Source organism: Athalia rosae, chromosome 5, assembly GCF_917208135.1.
Source record: "Athalia rosae chromosome 5, iyAthRosa1.1, whole genome shotgun sequence".
NCBI classification, from domain to species: Eukaryota; Metazoa; Arthropoda; class Insecta; order Hymenoptera; family Athaliidae; genus Athalia; species Athalia rosae.
The window spans coordinates 8099652-8115594 of record NC_064030.1 but is presented as its reverse complement, the minus strand read 5'-3'; the positions used below and the strand labels follow the sequence as shown (position 1 = coordinate 8115594).

General features: G+C 38.6%; 1 protein-coding gene across 2 annotated transcripts in view; it reads left to right on the top strand.

Annotated features, from left to right (window-relative positions):
• LOC105690210 (mucin-5AC) overlaps positions 1-15943 on the top strand; it is a 35591-nt gene that overhangs the window by 9694 nt on the left and 9954 nt on the right. For both annotated transcript variants that reach the window (XM_012407838.3, XM_048655484.1), the window contains exons 2-7: positions 10852-11071; positions 12069-12177; positions 12594-12618; positions 13152-13317; positions 13583-13977; positions 15564-15639. In XM_012407838.3, coding sequence (XP_012263261.2) covers positions 10852-11071; positions 12069-12177; positions 12594-12618; positions 13152-13317; positions 13583-13977; positions 15564-15639 — 991 coding nt within the window. The remainder of the gene's footprint in view (positions 1-10851; positions 11072-12068; positions 12178-12593; positions 12619-13151; positions 13318-13582; positions 13978-15563; positions 15640-15943) is intronic.

The following is a 15943-nucleotide window of genomic DNA, read 5'->3' as shown; positions in this document are numbered from 1 at the left end:
AGTCCTACACACGCGTGAAAAATTTATTTCGAGGAAATAGTATTCATCATCTACATATTCTGCCGAATAAAATATCATTACACTTTTTCTTATTTCAAGAAAAATAATAATCGATCACAGGTGTTAAAATGATGGGGCAAAAAATAAGCCTTGACACCTGATGGAAATTTTTTTATTCTGCAATTTTATTAATTAATTAAATCGTGACACCCCATATGTGTATGTAATTGTGCGGTGATGTTTATTGATGTGTGTATATTGTTAATGAAGTCCTGCCGTTAGGTTCGTGTACGATGTATGCTATAATATTCGAGTGTAACTAAATTTAATAGATAAAATGTTTCGTTGATAGATTATAATTAATTTCATAGCGTGTAATTTCGTATAAGGTTGATAAAAAATAGTAGCGGGTCTAATACGTATGCAATAATCTTATTTGGGCAACCATATATATATATATGTAATAAATACGCATGTATATATGGCCGTTTTATCCCAGGAGGTTAGTGAACCAGGTAGAGTCGACTTTAGAAATCCCATGTTGGCGCAAATGGAAAATAATTTACACCTCCGGTAAACGAAAAACACCGTAGAAATAAATGAGAGAATTTTTATCCGTTTATGTGGTAGATATTTGTACACGGTGGAGCGTGTGTATTTCGATGAAAAAAGGTCTTCGTCCTATAATAATCCCGCAGTAATTTTTGGTATGAAATTAATTTGAACGAATTCAACCGCTCGCCTTAATATCAAGTGGATACAATTATTATTATTCTATCACGCTGCGACGTGTAATGAATTTGAAAATAATTCTGGTAAAATTCTAACTGCAATTATAACAATCAGTAAACCATTGAAATTTTTACGGTTACGTGAGCTTCGTGAAAATAAAAATAAAAATGAAATAAACTAGAAGACGAGAAGGTCGCTGGTTATATTATCAGCAATAACGGTATCCAACTATAATTTTTGATTAAATTTATTACGAATCTAATTAATTTTTCTCTCTTCAAATTCTAGTTGCACAATTGTCCCCTGATTTTCTGATGCGGCACGTTCTGCAGCAAACTTTTTGCGCATAGAAAAATTATTCGCTACTTCATTACGAATAAAACGCACCCAAATTCATGGAATTTCAATCATTTGGTCCTGAGATACAACAGAAAACGTGAGTGGTTGAATTGACCCATGAACTCGCGAAGAATTTCACACTTTGGCGGGCCGCGCTCGAGCGCTTCCGAGTTGGTTTCCATTTCTGCCAACGCGCCGCGCAGCGCTTACCCCCTTTCTCGCAGTCGAAAAAGCTTTCCGGAGCTAACTTTTTCTCGCATTGCGGAGTTCGGGTGAACATTCATTTTTCATGTGAATGAAATGAAGATGAAAACCGTCGATACATGACTCATCCGAAGTTGGTAGATTGAAGTTGTTTTTATTTTTCAATTTATCCATTTATCAGTTCTTTTTTTCCATCGGGAACATCGATGAACGGCCAAGACAGTTTCTTGCGCGTTGACCTAGCTCGTGGTTACCACTGTTTTTCTTTTAACAACTTTCCAGGCGCTTCCGATTCCGCATTCGCGGATCTTCGTTGCGTGTGCTCGGAGTACTAGGTAGCACATACACGCACATGGTATACGCATTTCCAAACCACACAGAAAAACCAATCGACGGTATTACAGAAATTGAATTTTCATGCAGTACGAATCGTTGAATAAAAAATTCCATGCCTTATAAACGCTTATTACATATATTTTACCCGTAAAAAATCGCCAAGTTAACAACATCCAGTTCAGTAAATAGGGATATAATTTGTAATTAAATGAAATTTTTCAATTCATTCGATATTTTGGCATCGTTAATTTTTATACATAAATCGTGTGATCAATGCCGTACTTTATCGCGTGTGTTCGAATCGCGTGTGCGACATATCGTCTACATCTGTCCGATGTTTAGTGAAATACCATTAATGAAAAAATTCAGAAAAAAAATGTCGAAATGATATGAATAAAAGCAATAAATGATGAAAAGAAAATATATAAAGTATTGAATTAAAAAAATATAATTTGATCGGTTTTTATATGGATTCCGGTAAACCCGACTAACCCGAATAAAATAAACTTGACACACTTTCGGTATTCGTCGCAGCACGTGATTCGTTTACTACGACGTCTTCGAGACGGTAGTAACCTGCCAACTACTAATTAGTAATTAGTTATCTTGTACCTCAAGGTGATAGGCTGTACGCTTGACGATAATAATGATCAGTCTTCTAACGAATTCAATAATTATTTTTAGTTTTTAGAAATATTATTTCAGACAGTTGCACGATATCGTACAAACTATATACAACAAATTAGATTTCGATAATTAAAAGAAACTACATATGTGCAAAAAAAAAAAAATTATGCATTCTTACTCGGATTAAAAATAGTCAAATTGAGAACTGAAAAGAAGAAATACACGTAATAATCCAAACCCGGTGTTGCTGATATTATACGTGAGGTAGAACGTGCACGAACGGTATCTAGGAACCACATTTTTCGCTGTTCACGAGATAAAATTACTGCGAAAAGAAAGTGGAACGTATACGTATAATTATATTTTTAAAAAACATGTATCGGTATGCAAATATCGCGCGCTCCCGCAGGAGAATCTAGTTTAAAAAGAATAAAAGTTCTTTCAGTGAAACGATCGCAATGTAATATTACTGCTGGTCGCGACGGGGTGCCGATTCAAGTTATAGAGGATTGATGAATATTTAATACGCACATAATATGCTCAGAAATGGTACATTCAGACTCGTGAGATTTTCGTCAGTTTTTTATTCACCGTTCAAAAATATTACATCTCAATCGCTCGAACAATTTATGTGTATTGTATAAATACTTTCTATTAATAGAAAAAAAAAAAAAACTTAACGAATAAAATGTACAACGGCTCGAGGCATATTTCTTACATCATGACCTGCATCAATTGTCACCTGTTTCACAGTCTAATCTGTCTGTTTTTTCCGACTTTTTTTCATACCAAATGGTTACAGGTAGATTTTTATGATAACATGAATTATGGATAATATGTTTCATAGATTTGGCAGAGGAATAAAAGCCGCTAAAGTTTTGCGATAATAATTTATATGACTTTTTTACGACTATACGTATGAGATATTATGCATATCAGTGAAACCTGATTTGACGGGATTATGAATATATGCTTGATATAACAGAATGTGAGAAAATGGAATAAATAAATAGACGTAATAACCTGCAGGCCGCAATTGAAACATGGCACATCGGTCAAATGATAGCCAGGATATGCTCTGTACATACCACCAGTTTACCTTGCATTTAATATAATAACCGTGTGTTATATGCGTACAAGCTAGCCACTGCGATATGCATATTATATGTGCTACCTACATTTAAAACTATCATATGTATATATAATCTACGTCGTGTACTGCACGTATATGGTATATGCACGCGTAATGAAGACTGCGATGAACGATAATCTTATCAGAATTCGATAGAAACATGTTGGTCGTGTCTTATTATGTTTCGATGTACGGAAATTAGACGCGCATACTTACCTATATATTTGTGTATTAGGTCTACTGCAATCGGGTACTTGATATTCGACGCCAAGTAGGTAGGTACAACGATCGAAATGTATATCTATTATATGCACGTGTCGCGAATGCAAAAATAATTAAACTCGAATAATTCGTGTTTTAACTTTTAATTCGATTTGTAATACCTCATGAGTTATAACAGGTATGTTGTGTATATGTACCGAAAATGGGGTAAAAACCGGACTAATCATAATATGGATTAAATTGTAGTTGCAGTATCAAAAAAAAAAAACAAACAATTTCATCTCTCCTCTTCAAAATATGCGGCATTGAATCTTTCGAAAAATTTCAAATGTTCGTTTCCCACCTTGACGATAATATTTTAAGAAAGTAATGGGAAAGTTGATGCAAAAAAAAAAAAAAGTAGGTTTTTCCATGTAACTTCTTTGAAATTAGTCCAGATCTCGATTTACTTCGGATTAAGGAAAAAAGAAAAACTAGATAAGAGAGAGAGAGAAAAAAAAAAGGTAAGGAATCCATATCCTCAGTTCTGGACCTAAAGCTGCAAAGATCGCGAGCGGAACTCTCGTGTATAAGTCGGTCTTCGGCTTACGATTAACTTCTGTGTGTCCGTCCCGTCAGTCAGTCGTTAAGGAAGTCACCGACCTGCTGACACACTTGGACCCTCCTCAACGTGTAGCGAACAACCAATTCCCCCCGATGTGTGCACACGCATTAGCGTGTCTTATTCTTTCTATATGCGTACATGTGCGCCTCGTATGAGACGACGATCAGCTTATAAAATGTCCAAGATATCCGGTCATCCGCACGCATTTCCCACTCTCTGCGAAACACGTTCGACGTTCTTCGACTTACGTATGACTTCGGACCACGATATACGTGCGCATTTCGCATTGTAATCTTCGTTCGCCTATCGCGTTGACGAAGTCCTTGATAATTGCACCTTTCTTCTTCAGCTCTGCTCATCGTAACGTCCTTCAGTTCCGATCAGATCTGTAAATGACGTTCGCTGCACAGGGTATTCCGAAATTATTTTTTTTCTCCCACTTCCATCTTGTCGTAGAATATGGACTATTTATTTGTAGTCCGGTTCTCGAAGTTGTCGGATAAAAAATCGCGTTGAAAATTTTGGTAGTTTTCTTCGTCATATAGGGAAATTTCGCACGTGTGGGAGAGGGTTGTTTCGAATGGTGGTGGATAGGTGATTTTTTGACGAGGTTTCTTCAAGAATCGTAAAAATTGTTTGTGGAAATTGATTACGTTATACATATATGTATTTATACGTACAATAAGTTGCTGGAAATGAAATAGAACGAGCGAAAAGCTGAGGCCGAGTTTTACGCCGATCTTGCGCCTCGGGCAACACGTCGAGAAGCAGGTCGTAAGGTTTTTACTGCAAGGAAAGCCACCATGGAGAAGCCAATAAAGAATACCGAAGTTACCGTGCCTACCTACCAACCCATAACTATATGTACAAACTATTAAATTATACAGTTTGACTGTTGGACATTTTCACCGGAATCGAAATAAAAGTAGCGTTTCCGAGTTTCTCGGTCGATTTTTATCACTAAGTTGGTGAGTTGGAAAAGCTGATTTTCTCCACATTCATTTATTACATTCAATTATTTGATTGGTGATCGCCAAATTTTGCACTTCGATCGATGCACATTTATTTTATATATCTTATCTAGTTGTAGATTCAGTAAGTGTATTCAGAAGGACTCATTTTCTTCAACTATATATGCAAACAGTTTTCCCGTTTTTTTTTTTTTCTCGTTTGACGAACACTGGAGTGGATTATTCAGAGATTTCTAAATCCAAAGACGAGAGGAAACTCGAGCTCGGAAGCGTATGAAAGGAATTAATTTTATAACATTTTGTGAAGAAGTTATATATAATATAATATTTAATGAGTCTCTCCTGCAGCGCCGGAAAAAGGAAGTCGGTATATAGTACGTATATACATAAAACTCAATAGCTCTCAAAATTCTTGATGGTATATAGAAAAGAAAAAAAACAAAAAAAAAAACAGCAGAACGTTGCTACCCATTAGAATTAAATTTGCACGAACTGTTTAATTCATATACTTGAGTTGAAAATTTGAACCGCGATATGCTCACGGTAAGGATGGTTTCGCCGTGCGCTCCTACATTCACCAGGTTTTGGTATATAATGTAAAAAAGGCACGAGTTCAAATCCACGAGCTAATATATAAAACCAGATCTATTCACTCGACTGCCTACGCGAATCCCATTCAACCGTTTTACGAATAAGTCTCATAATGCGCGCTGTAAACGTAGCTGTGCAGATTGCGATAGAAAGTCAAAAGACTTTTCCATCTGTACGGGGCTCTAATTTATTGAGCGGAAAAAATATGATCGTTCTTCAGATTTTATATGTGTACAATTATCGAGTTATCATTCTCCTAAGAATTCGGATCAATCACGTGTAGACTTTATGACGTAAATGTATATGACATCTCGTAGATTTTTCGCGCGTTGTTGTGTGACAAGCAACGCGGAAATGTTTTAAAAAGGAAAGCGCATCATTCGCATAATTATTGACCGTCTCAATTTCGCTCATACTGATTTTTTTTTTCTATTTTCACGAAATTAATTTTCGCTCTACACGGCGAATGATTTCCTGAGAAGTCAGGGACCGACGATCTCTTCAAGTTTTCAAGAACCACAGGCTTCCAAAACTGCAAATTGAAGAAGCGGGAACAGAAAAAAAAAAAAAAATGTCGACCGAACTCCGGAACGACGAAAATTGAAGGAGAACGTACATAGTAGCACGAGTTGGCATCTTGATCTTCAGCTACGCGTGACGAAGTAGAGATCTACGACGCGCGATGATCCACAGATCGATGTATAGACCTGAGATCTCGATCTAAGCTTTCGTCGCGTTGCCGTGAAATAAGCCATGCGTATCAAAATGAAATTTCGCTTCAGAGCTCGCGCGCGTTTCCATCCAATTTTATACAGAATTTATTCATCGTAACACCGCACCGCATAAGTGTGAATCGAAGGGGCCTCATCTTATCGAGCCACATGGGATGATATTCACATTTTTCATTTCACTCCTTTGATAATATTAAATAATAGCAGATGCGACGTTCGATGGTTGAACTACACGCTTCGAGAGGGACAAATTTTTGACACGGTCGAGTCGTCTCTCTCTCTCTCTTTCTCTTTAAAAAATGAAAAAGCAAAAACTTTCCACGTCCATGAACTTGGTTCTCGTATTTTGCCTCTCGTCAAAATCACAACGCTCCGTACAATGACTTTAAATTCTCAAATATATCCTCGCTAGGTATGGGCAGTCTCGAATATTTTTGTAGAAGGCATTTCGCGTCAAATCGGCAAATGAGTTTTTTTTTAATTTTCCTGATCGCGGGGTTCCCATTTTTTTTTTCATGTGCACTCGAGAAGAAGAAACATAAAAAATTCGAAGCTGTTAATATCTAAGGATCAGGACTATCGTGTGCAACTAATCGTAAGATAGGACCCATAGGATGTAAGTATACCTTTGAACCTTTGCGTGCAAAAGATTCCGAAGACAAAAAATAAGGATTTGCAGCAACCCTTCCGGCATTTGTAGACGTACAGCGCCCATTCTAAAACCATAATTGAACGATACTGAAGAATTGGAGAATGAATAGATAAATTAGAAGAGGAAAAAAAAAAAAAAAAGAACAGTATTCTCAGAGGTGCAGAATGGTTTTCCTTCACGCGCGCAATCATCGCAGCTATAGAATACAATAAAGGCATTGCTATACGAAACGTCATCGTAAATTCGTGTTTACTGTTTACTAAGGTTGTTAAAGAAACTACATAACGTTAATTCCTGTGTAGAACAAGCTTCGCTTTCATTTCCTAATGTTTTACCTTTTACATTGCATTTCTATATCGCTGCAGGTACGAGATACATACAGTATAGGTATTATTATAATGGATACTATGCACGGAAAAGCAGAAATGTATAAAACCAAGGCTGAGAATATCGGGTAATTTGCCATACATACGTATAAACGCAAATTTTACCCGCTCAATTTTGTTCAGCAATTCTTTACCGCATCTCGAATAATATGCGACAAGTTCAGCGGCAACAGGAGTGAAAATTTATCGCCTGTTATGGAATGTTAACTCGTGCATTTCAGTCCCTAAGAATTTATCCTTGCAAAACGTGTATGAATATTGTTTTAAATATATTCATTCTCATCACGTATCGTATTGTCGGGTATTGTATGACATCAACATCCGCGGATCGATTTTGCCGCGAGATTTACTGTTATCGCATCGCGGCTGCTTTTCCAGAAGTAATCGAAAAACCGAAGAAATAGAAGAGAATAAAGATGACTGTCAAATTCTCAACGTTGAAAATTTCTAGCGGGATATAGTTTTTTTTTGCTTGAAAAAAACTATATTCATTTATTCATTTTCTGTTCTAATTATAGCGTAAAAGTAAGAAATGACCAGACCGATTTGAATTGGATGGTCCTTCCATCGGTAGATATATATATATATATATATATATTTGTCAATTAGTAATAGCTGGTGAAAGTTATCTCGCATTATAAAACTCATCGGTTTACCACGCTGAATTTATAGTCCATCATGCGACCGCATTGCAGCCGTAATATTCCCCATCAATATTTTGCGCGAATCATCCGATAAAATGAAAGTCCATAATTTTACAAATCCAAATTTAAACGTTATTAGATGTACAGTACATATATCAGATATCGAAATACATTTATTTCCAACATCAATTCTGCTCGATTTCTTAGATCAGAAAGTGCTGGAAAGAAGTCGTTAGAGATATCTGTCGTAGTTTTTAGTCTGGAACTTCACAATTTTTTTCTTTCGTAAAAAACTCGTACGAATACGTATGGTATTGGAGTAAAATTTATCATCTACACAAATTGTTCGCCGCGGTTGATTATTACACATTATCCCGGTAATAAATTCCTATGTCCGTTGAGGTATTCGGAAGTGGCTAACAATAGGTGAAAGCTGCTATACATAAGCATCTAGAGGTAATCGGGTTGTCCGGGTACTTTTGGTCAGATGGAGTCGTTTGAAAAAAAAAAACATTTATTTTCTCCTCGGCAAGAACGCCCAGCGTGATTATCGTCGCGGCTATTCCTACAATCCAATAGGATCGGATGAAAAACAAGTGCTATACGTAAATCAATCAATGTCTTCGATTTATCCAATTCTATTCCATCGGATCGTCGTACCGATGATTTCAAACCTGCAGTAATACAAATTGGAACGAAATTTTTCGAATCCGAATGCACGGCAAATTCTGTCGCCTCACCGCAGAACTATAAACAGTCCCGTAACCCTCGTTATTCGATTAATAAGTACCGAAAAAAACGCGAATTAAATATAAAACCCCGTATATTTATTTTACTTCGTGTTCGGTTACGCGACGTACAAAGTTCCGTTATTGTACACAGGGTATAGCCCATTTTAATTGATGTACTTTGATAACGCCTAAGAATGAGGTCGTGCAGCGTAAAATGTGTTTGCCCCGAAAAATAATTTTACGGTATCGAAATCCAAGCATATATGTCGCCTTCCGAATGAAATAAAAAAATATCGTTACACCGTGACACGCGTACGAATTTCATTTTTCGAAACCACGTTCTATTTCTTATTTTTTCGAAGCCGAATCGTGAAGCACGAAAAAAAAAAAAAAAAAAAACCAAAAAAAATGGGACCGGTACCGTTAGATGTATAACAGCGTACCGCAGCGCTTGGCGTATGTACGTAGTTACTGGATATAATGTTATTCATATATGTACATTATACCGGGCGCATGTGATACAGATTCTCTTTCAATTTGACCGGTTGGAAATTCCTTGTCGCCACGAACCGCGTACAATGGTAATTCCGCTGCACGGTTCAAGTTTTGTGTCTCTCGCGATCCGCAGCGGTTGTTAACCAAGCGAAAGTGTGGGTATAGGCTTTGATATACGTACTCTCTCGTGTCAAGTTCCGCGCTTTTCGCGGTACGCGATCCCCTTCGTCCGATAAGATATATATTTACACATATTATACACATTATACGACCTCCCTTAACTCCCCCTCGGTCGCTGCCCACGTGCATTTCCGCGGTAACGCGGCCTTTGCGAAAGTATACGTACGTGGCCTGACGCAGGTTGCTGCGTAGGGTAATTTAAGAACGTCGTCTCTTTGCGTCGACATTCGCGCACTCGAATAAGAGGCAGAAGATTCATACATACGACATCTTCTGCGTAAACTTACGTTGGTATAAGTACGTGTATGTTTGAAATTATCTACGTTCCACTAAAATTACCCACATATCATAACGACGATTACGAAAGACGCGCGATTTTGTAATAAGATTTCGCGTCGTGTATGCGTACTTTATAAATGCCCGTAATATAATGATAAGTCACACAGCTCCGTCTGCAGAAATGCGCACCCCGTAATGAATTCTGCATAATTAGTTTAATTATCAAGATCTTTTTCAACGACCCGTTGGAATGAAAAGAAAATCGATGGGCTACGTTTTATTAAACGCACCTCGTTATCCAGAACGTTATGCAGGACTGAAAGAAAAAAATGAAAGAAAAAATAACGCCCGGCTTTTTCTACAATTACCAACGAATTGAACAATTTTGTTAGAAATTTCTCAGACGTTTATAAAAATTACTTCGCAGCTACCGAGTTTCCTTTTCTTTTTCATAGCCGTAAACATTGGGAATTTGTGTATTCACAAATCACATACTACAGCGGAGAGAGAGAGGAGGATAGGATTCGTCTCATATTTTTCTGGAACGTTAGAACGTTTTGTTTTCTATCTAAACTGTTCCTTGAATTCAGTGTAATCGTAATCAGGGTCGAAATTTGCGTACGCTATACAAATCTCAGCCACATTTCGTACGTGGGATAGTTTTCGCCCGATGACCCATCAAGATTACATTATACGGAAAGCACCTGCCACACATCCACGCAAATCTAGCGGGTTGGCTTCCGAAACTTTTTATATAACATCGCTTTGTATATTACGGACGGGTAAAAGTACGCACAGTAGAATAAGAATTCAACTTTACTACCGAGTGTGAAACAAATCGGTGCTAGAGAATCGCTGGTAAGAACACCGCAAGAAGGGACGAAAAGACGAGCGGTGGGCGACTTTTGATATCCCAATTGTGGACGACGACGCGGACGATTCGTGACGAAATTCTTCTCGACGATGATTTCCAGCGACGAATATTCGGATTTCAGGGGCAGCAGCGGGTCAGCGAGCACTTCGAGCAGCGGAACCGGAACTGGAACTGGTTCCGGAGGGCGAGTTGCAGTAGTTGGCGTCACAAGGAGCGTCCGGTTGAGAAAACGGGGTTCATCTGGGTTCGGATTCTCGCTGCGTGGAGGCCGTGAACATGCCGCTGGCTTCTTTGTCAGCGAAGTACAGCCCGGCGGAGAAGCTCAGAGAAATGGCCTCAGGGTGAGCAATATATATTTACTAGTCGTATATTTTGTATACTATCTACATACGCACGCAACCGAACCACACAGGACAACCATTACGCTGGTTTCGGAAACCATCCAAACTCACGTCGGCTGTTGCTCCGGGTGCTATTGACCCTAGGGTTCGCCGATCTTTTATTTCGCTGTCCAGATGTACCGGGCGAGTAAAAAATTTGATTTTTTGTTTTTTTTCTTTCTCCCCGTTTCCGTCGCGCCAAAAAATTACTCTCGCGAGTTCGTCTCTCGGTCAGTCCGATCGTTAATCAAATCGCGATAAGTGGAAGTGAAAAAACCCAATTGTAAGTGAAATAGTTCTTCCTTCGGTAGAGACTGGAAGGTAACGTTCTAGTTTTATGAAAGATATTTTTGAACCAGATTTCGTTATACAGTAGGTACGGTGTGATTCTAGACGCGATAAAAAAAAACGCGGGTATTCAGGTTCGGTGAAATCTGTGAAATCTGATAACGTTCGCCAGGGTCTCGTCACGAATTCCATGGAAATTTATCGGATACGTTCGAATCCCCTGAAATCCGCGCGTGCATGCCATGTCACGTCTGATATCTCGTACGAAATCACCTCCTCCTCTCGCGTAAAATTTCCATCGGATCTCCGCGAGTATTTGACGTACGCGAAATCCCGTCAAATTGTATCTGAAATCATTCGAAACCTTTCTGCAAAAATCTTCGAATCGTTAGGAATCGTATCGCATGAAATCTCGAGTCTCAATTTCGAAGCGCGAATCTTTGATTCGCAAAAAGTGAATCATTCCTGTAAAAAATACTTTTCTTACCTAACGCGTTATTACTACACATTACCAGCTCGTATAATATATTATAGGCGTTAAACAGCATACTTATATACACATCTGCTCTTTGAGACGTATAAGGCAAACCTGTTAACCGGAAATTGTGTTTTGTAGTTACGTAATATACTTGTAGACGATGACGAGTTGTATTTTCTGAAATCATCGCAGGTTGGTGACCAGATAATACGGGTGAATGGATACCCGGTCGAGGATGCCGTACACCAGGAGGTCGCTCTTTTGGCAAGGACGCAGCAAGTTCTCGTGTTGAAAATTCGAAGTGAGTTATTCGCCATTTTTTTTTTTTTTCTTACGCTGCGATCATTTCTTACCTATATTAAGATTATTAAAACATCGAATCGATGCTCGTCGAGGCTCTAAACAGATTTGGTCGATGTTGTAATTTTTTTTTTTTTTGTTTTTTTCTCATCGACTATTCAGATTTTCTCAGCAAGTGCGGCTTACCCTTAATAGAAATAAAGCAAGTCTCCGCAACGAAGATATTATGAAGCGCGGGTATCTTCGCACGGAAAAATAAGACTATCCATTTCTTAAGTAGAACGAATCAACGGAGATGCGCAACTATTTCTGTATAATATCTGTCATTATAATATAAGTACTGACAATGGAAATCACATCACACATTAATTTTATTCCACTTTCTACCTACTCATCGCCGTTGTTTCTATTTTTCAGGCGTTGGGATGATACCGGTTAAAGAGTAAGTGTATCATACCTTGAATTGCAACATATTATAAACCTATATTTGGAGAGAATTATCCACTGCTGCAGATTTTAGAGATTCGCGTATATATTAGTTTGTAGACGGTGATAATTACCGGCTCATAATGTAAGGTACTTTAACATATTTATATATGGTATAAATTAACTAAACTTCCGGTGAACTAGAATCGCCGTAAAAACTAATTCCTCATTGTGCGCTCTATGTGGAGGTACACGACAGACTACAGGATTTGGAAATTCTCTCAACTTACGTAATCACTTATCAGGGTAGTCCGAAATTTTTTTCTCATACTATTGAGAAAAATAATATTTGATCTGTACCAGAAATAAGAGCGAGTGATCCGGATTGGATCGTTGCGAATCGAAGGCTCTTGAAAAGAAGCCCAATTTTTTTCCCTCGACATTTTTCGACTTTAGTAGAAAGAAAAAAAAAATACCCCAACCCAAAAAATGGCCGTACGAATGTGCTTCGTTGTACTAAATGAGTTGTTTTTTTCATCATCTCTACAGCAATCCAAACGACCCTGTCACGTGGCACATGGTTCAACAACAATGTGAGAACGGTTCAAGCATCCTTCCGTTGAGTACAGAAATCCGAGTGCGAGTTCTGGTTGGATCTAAGGGGCGTCTCGGTTGCGGTGTTTGCAGAGGTCCCAGCCCAGGACTCACAGTACAGGTATAGATGTACAAGTAGCGCAAAGTGCCTCGAAAAAAAAGAGAAGAGAAAATTTAATGAAAATAAAAAAAAAAGTCCCTCCTCAAACACTCCGTAGTTTAAATGCCAACCGATTCACACAAAGACCCCCCCTTTTCAAAAGAGGAGACTCGTGGGGAGTATAATTTAATCATTTCAACGAGACATTCGACCGGACGATGAAAATTTGTTTCCCGAAATTCTGTGAGATTTCTTTAATTTTCCGTCCTTGTTTTTCATCGGACAGAATACAAGGGAGGGAGGACCGGCACGAGCGGCAGGCTTGCGCCCGGGCGACGTTATCGTGAAATGCAACGGTCATCGTCTCACGGAATTGCCGTTTGAAAAAGCCGTCGAAGTGATGCGAAGTTCGGGAGTTTTGGACCTCGTCGTAAATCGGCCAACGTATTACACACCGGATCCAGGAGACACGATTTTCCGCGGTTCCAGCGGATACGATTCCGGTAATTCCAGCCTTTTGGAATCGAGTCCTCTGCCGGCACCTCCTCCTCCTCAACAAGGACCCGTTCCCGGTCGTCACGTTTACCCCCAAAATCAGGCACTCTGCAACGCGAGAAATCCACAACGCCCCAGAACCACCGGATCGAGAGAAGTCCAGTGGGCGGACATAGACGGCAAAGGGTAAGGATCGGGGAAGACCCCCTCAAAACTGTTCAACGTTTCGGAACAACTTATTACCACTTAGATGCGTGAATAAGAAAGTTTGATTTCGCGGTTATTCACCGTCTGCGATTAAAATAAAATGAACACAACGCCGTAATGTACATGCGCGCGTCGCTAATATCTCGAATAGGAATAATTCCAATCCTTTTCCTACCGATGATATTTATCACCGCGCACGAATTTCAACGCTAATTAGCAATGAAATTAGTCAAGCGGATGTAGTCGAGTTTATGAAAGGCACGCGACGCGTGGCTTCTAAATATAGTTGGACATTTTCCTTCGGTGTTTTGCCGTTGAAAGAAGAAACTGTACGCATCGTTATGAAATATGTCGAACGGTACCTTGAGCAGAGTTCGTTTTATTTTATTTTATCTTATTTTTTTTTGTTGTTGTTTTTCTCGGACGGCTAACCGTTTGGAATTTTTCATTCCGACGCTTGCCCCCGGTTCAAAAAACACATGTAGCCAATAATAATCAATCGAGTGTCAGCTGCGACTCGTGTTTATATCGATATTAGCTTTGAATTTTAAATATCACCTATACACATGCATGCATGCCGCACGTATATCATTTATTTATACGTCGTTTAGTTTCTCCGATTGAATCGGACAGGTGCGATAAAGTGTGAGAAAAATTTCTCCACTAGTTATTCGGCAATGGCCTTGAAATAAATGAAACGGTTAGGATTTCCGCTCTACAATATAAATAGCGAAAGATATCGATCGCATCAGTTATGTACGTACATTTGCTATGCATATATAACGGGTGAAAAATAGTCGATATTTTCGAAAGGAGTCGCATGCGAGTCGCTCGGGATTTCGGAGCCGTTGTTCGTTCATTCAGGATTAAAACTGGTAGACAAGAAGCAGCGGTAGAAAATATGCTGAGGGCACCGAACTTTTCGATTTGAATTACCTCGTCGGGTCTGACGGTCCTTAGAGTTCAAGAACCACAACGTCCTCCGCAGGTTCTCCCACCCGGGTCTATCTTATAGCTGACGAGCAACTGGTCGATGTGAAAGCGCCCTCAGGCCATAAGCCATTCGTGTTCGAAATTATCCTTAAGCCCAGTACAGTCACGTTCCTGTATAATAGCTGAGCTAAAAATTTCAACGAGATTATTATAATATTTGTAGTAAAGAAAAGGAAAGAGAGATGAGAGAAAAAAAAAAAAAAACGACTCCATAACTGAGATTTCAATACGTATATGACCATAAAAACCTGCACCTGCAATTTGATTTTTGTTATTTGAAACGGATCAATCGAAATTATTCTTGACCTCGTTTAGAGCGTCTATAGCTGAGATGTTCGCGGGGTCAACCTTGGATTAAAAAAAATAAATAAAAATACTAATCATCGGAAGTGGAAAAAGAGAAAAAAAATCTTGATCGCCGAAACGAAGATTGCTTCGAAAATGATAAAGATCACTTTTTTATTTTCTAACGTATCTAACTTTGACGACAACAACGGAAAAAAGTGAATAACTCAAGTCAAATCGAAATTGAAATTTTTTATCATTATGTTTTTGTTCTTTTCATTTTACAGCGAGAGGACTTGCTGTCCTCTAGCTTCTTCCACGGACAGCTGCAGCTCTTCGGGCTCTTGGAGGCACATGGATCAGGTATGTGTGAAAAATTGAGAATATGGAACGTATTTTTGGCGCTGAAACATTCGGATAGTAATTAAAACGTTCTCAGCGGATATATTCATCATGATAATTATAACATCTACATGATTTAATTTTTTCGTCTCATTGGGATGTGTTCGTTACACGGGATATTTTCACGTTCACGAATAAACCGTACAGTGAATTCTATTCCGACGGATAATACCAGCTGTTAATATAATCCTATCCACAGAAAGTAATTTGATACAGGCCACTAGGTTATTTTTTCAAAATATACCTACTACACCATCGTAAACTT